Raw genomic sequence first — 3220 nt, 5'->3', positions numbered from 1 at the left:
ATGATGTAAAAGGTCCCTTTCGCGTGAGTTATGACCCGAATTTGGCTAGGCTGAGAGGGACGCATGCTGCTCCTCTCTCCCCCTCTCCTCCCCTCTCCTCCTCTCCCCCTCTCCTCTTCTTTCCTCGCCTCCTCACCTCACTCCCCCGCCCTGAAGGAGCGTATCATCAGTCCTGATATATTGCCTAGATCCATATTGCCTTCAGAAAATAAAGGCTCATCCAAAACCATCGCTTTTGGTGAAGGAAAATGCCCTTTCTGTACTAACTAGTAATTACTTCTTAATCCACTGCATAGCATAATTTTACCAATTTCAAAATCATTGAAAAAAAATCCAATATTCAGATTGGAAACGTTCAAAGTATCTATCTTCTAAAAAATCACACATACTTTATTACTGTAATACTATACTTAAATACGCAATGCGATTTAATCCCCCATTGACTGCACACTCTCTCTTGCTCATTTACCGTAAGGCCTAATCTGGTATCTCACCCCACGACTAATTTAGACCCAAAAATGATAAGAGCGCAACCCGTTATAATTCCAACCGGCTCCTCCTCCTTCAAGCCATGCCTTGTAATTATTGGGAGCATCCCACTCGCAAAAGCCCTGTACTGGACTGCAACATAGTCAGAGAGTGAAAGGGAGAGGGCGAAAGTGCCAGTGGGGACATAATTGATTACGTCCTAATCAATATTAACTTGTTAGTCAGTTGTTGCTGCAACTTCTTTGGACCTCGCCATTTTCAGGGAGGCACAGTTCTCCTTCGGATTGTCTGTACGTATTTTTGTGGAATAATACTTTCAAGAAGATATCCCGGTTTGGAATTAGGAGGGCTTTTTTGTGTTTCTTCTTGCAAGAAAGTTTGCAGCCATGGCGTGCATTTGGTGACTGTAATGTGACTGTTTTTTTCGATAGGGTTCGATATTATTTGATATCTGTGTTTGTTGTTTTCGTTGTTAGTAATTCAAAAACATTTAAAAGTTAGCTTGCGTAACGACTAACGCACTAATAATGACATCCAAAGAAGTCGCCAAATGTGATGCGGTCGAGAATAGGAGGCGAAGTCCGTTGGACCATCTTCCTCCGCCTGCAAACTCGAATAAGCCACTGACACCGTTCAGTATCCAAGACATTCTCAACAAACCCTCCGTGAAACGAAGTTACACCATTTGTGGGACAGCACACCTGATTTCATCCGCTGAGAAACACCGTTCCTCCAGCATCTCTGCTCTGTCCAACCGGGCACTGCTCACACAAACCTCACCACTCTGCGCCCTGGAAGAACTAGCTAGCAAAACCTTCAAGGGGCTCGAAGTTAGCGTGCTACAAGCAGCTGAAGGTAAATATGATGGTATTTATGGCCTATTATAATCATTATATCGATATTACTTTCATAACAGTGCAATGTACAATTTAAAGGGAAATTATTATTTTCATTTGATCTGTGAAAATATAATGAAGTAATATTGTATCTAAAAATAGGCATTGAACATTAGGTTTTAAACAAGATTGTTTGCCAGAAAATGTTACATTTTATCTTCTGTGCGTAATTTGGAAAGGTGAAAAAGAGGCTTTTCATTACCAGCTGGAATTGTGCAATTGTTCTCTTTATGATGAATGCATAACATTACGTCTACGTTTATATTTGGTATATAGGCTAATATAACTTATTACAAAAATTATCATTGATTTGGGGTCAAATGTCTCAAAATATGTTTAAAATGTTTAAATGCAGAGTTCAACGCCCTGCAGAGCCAATGCCATAGCAGCATGAGAATGACACCAACATATCACTGACTTAACATTTTATCTTTGTTTGTGCAGGGAGAGACGGAATGACACTCTTTGGGCAAAGAAACACCCCGAAGAAGCGAAGGAAGTCCAGGACTGCCTTCACCAACCACCAAATCTACGAATTAGAGAAAAGATTCCTGTATCAGAAATATTTGTCTCCCGCTGACCGAGACCAAATCGCCCAACAATTGGGTCTAACGAACGCCCAAGTCATCACGTGGTTCCAGAACAGGAGAGCCAAACTAAAGCGAGATCTGGAAGAGATGAAGGCCGACGTGGAGTCGGCCAAAACTATAGGTGACGGTGTTGTACCTCTTGAGAAACTCGCCAAGCTCGCTGACCTCGAGAAATGCGCCAATGGAACACTCGGACATCACCCGCGAGCCGATTCTCCCGCGCAGAATGGCGGACGAGAGTACGAGCTCGCTCGCAAGCTGCGGATGTCCCCCCTGTCGCCATTTTCAGACCACACAACAAGTAAAGAATGCTCAGAGGACGACGAAGACCTAGAAATTGATGTGGATGACTGATTGCGCAGTGGGATAATGAAATATAAAAATTACGACAAAAAGCAGTAACAATCCTTACTAAGATTGTAACTTTTCCCTGCTGATATTCGTACATCATCTCAGAACATTTACTAGTCTGCTGTGACTTTTGTATCGGCACACAGATATTCACAGTAAGCATGAACAGTACAACAAATAGCCTACGCAGTGCTATATTCAATTGTATTCATCAGCAGTCGGACAGTTTCCTCTTGTCTTCAAATGTCAATGAAAGCAATATGGGTTTCATAATCAGAACTAAAGATAATGCTATTATTTTGAAACATGTAATTGTCTATCAGACACACACACCTCTTCGAGTTATTTCTCTCTCTCACACACACCCACACCCACACGCGCGCGCTCACACATTGATCCGTGTTCATATTTATGTAACACCATGTCATATGCTTAAAGTATGTCAGTTTTATGAAATATTTTCGATAGGTTTTGCATGTTGAAATGCATGTTTTGTTGATCATATCTATTTATTTTTCCTTTTAAATTATATCGCTTGTTTATTTTTTGAGACATGCCTTATCATACATATAGGTCCACTCGAGTTCAGACCGTTTGTATTCAGCGTTTACATAATTAGCTAGTCATATTTACACCAACCATAATCCGTATGCTGCATTGCATGATACGAAAGGCAAATTCAAAGGATCAAAAACCAAGTTATGCGTTTTATAGAGAAATGATCAAACAAAGGTTATAAAAATACAAAATACTGCGGTGATATTTCGACATGGAGCTACAGTTACTGGACCGTAGGAAAATATTCATTTGTTTGGATACAACAGAGTACTCTATGGTTGAATAGATTTGTTATGTTTTGTACACCAGTAAGTGCCTTTCTAAAATCAGGACAGT

General features: G+C 40.7%; 1 protein-coding gene across 1 annotated transcript; it reads left to right on the top strand.

The window, feature by feature from the left end:
* Nucleotides 1-1016: 1016 nt before the first annotated feature.
* LOC120027776 (transcription factor LBX1-like) lies at nucleotides 1017-2329 on the top strand. The gene is made up of 2 exons (XM_038972806.1): nucleotides 1017-1344; nucleotides 1830-2329. Exons 1-2 carry the CDS (start codon nucleotides 1017-1019, stop codon nucleotides 2327-2329), a joined length of 828 nt encoding a protein of 275 aa, XP_038828734.1.
* The last annotated feature ends 891 nt before the right edge of the window (nucleotides 2330-3220 follow it).

The sequence above is a fragment of the Salvelinus namaycush genome, chromosome 2, assembly GCF_016432855.1.
Source record: "Salvelinus namaycush isolate Seneca chromosome 2, SaNama_1.0, whole genome shotgun sequence".
Classification (NCBI taxonomy): Eukaryota; Metazoa; Chordata; class Actinopteri; order Salmoniformes; family Salmonidae; genus Salvelinus; species Salvelinus namaycush.
This window is presented reverse-complemented; position numbering and strand designations above follow the sequence as displayed.

Excerpts from the sequence above, each read along its gene's own strand:
- LOC120027776 (XM_038972806.1), top strand. The coding sequence starts at position 1,017 with ATGACATCCAAAGAAGTCGCCAAATGTGATGCGGTCGAGAATAGGAGG. Across the intron at positions 1,345-1,829 it reads CGTGCTACAAGCAGCTGAAG|GGAGAGACGGAATGACACTC; the intron begins GTAAATATGATG and ends TTGTTTGTGCAG.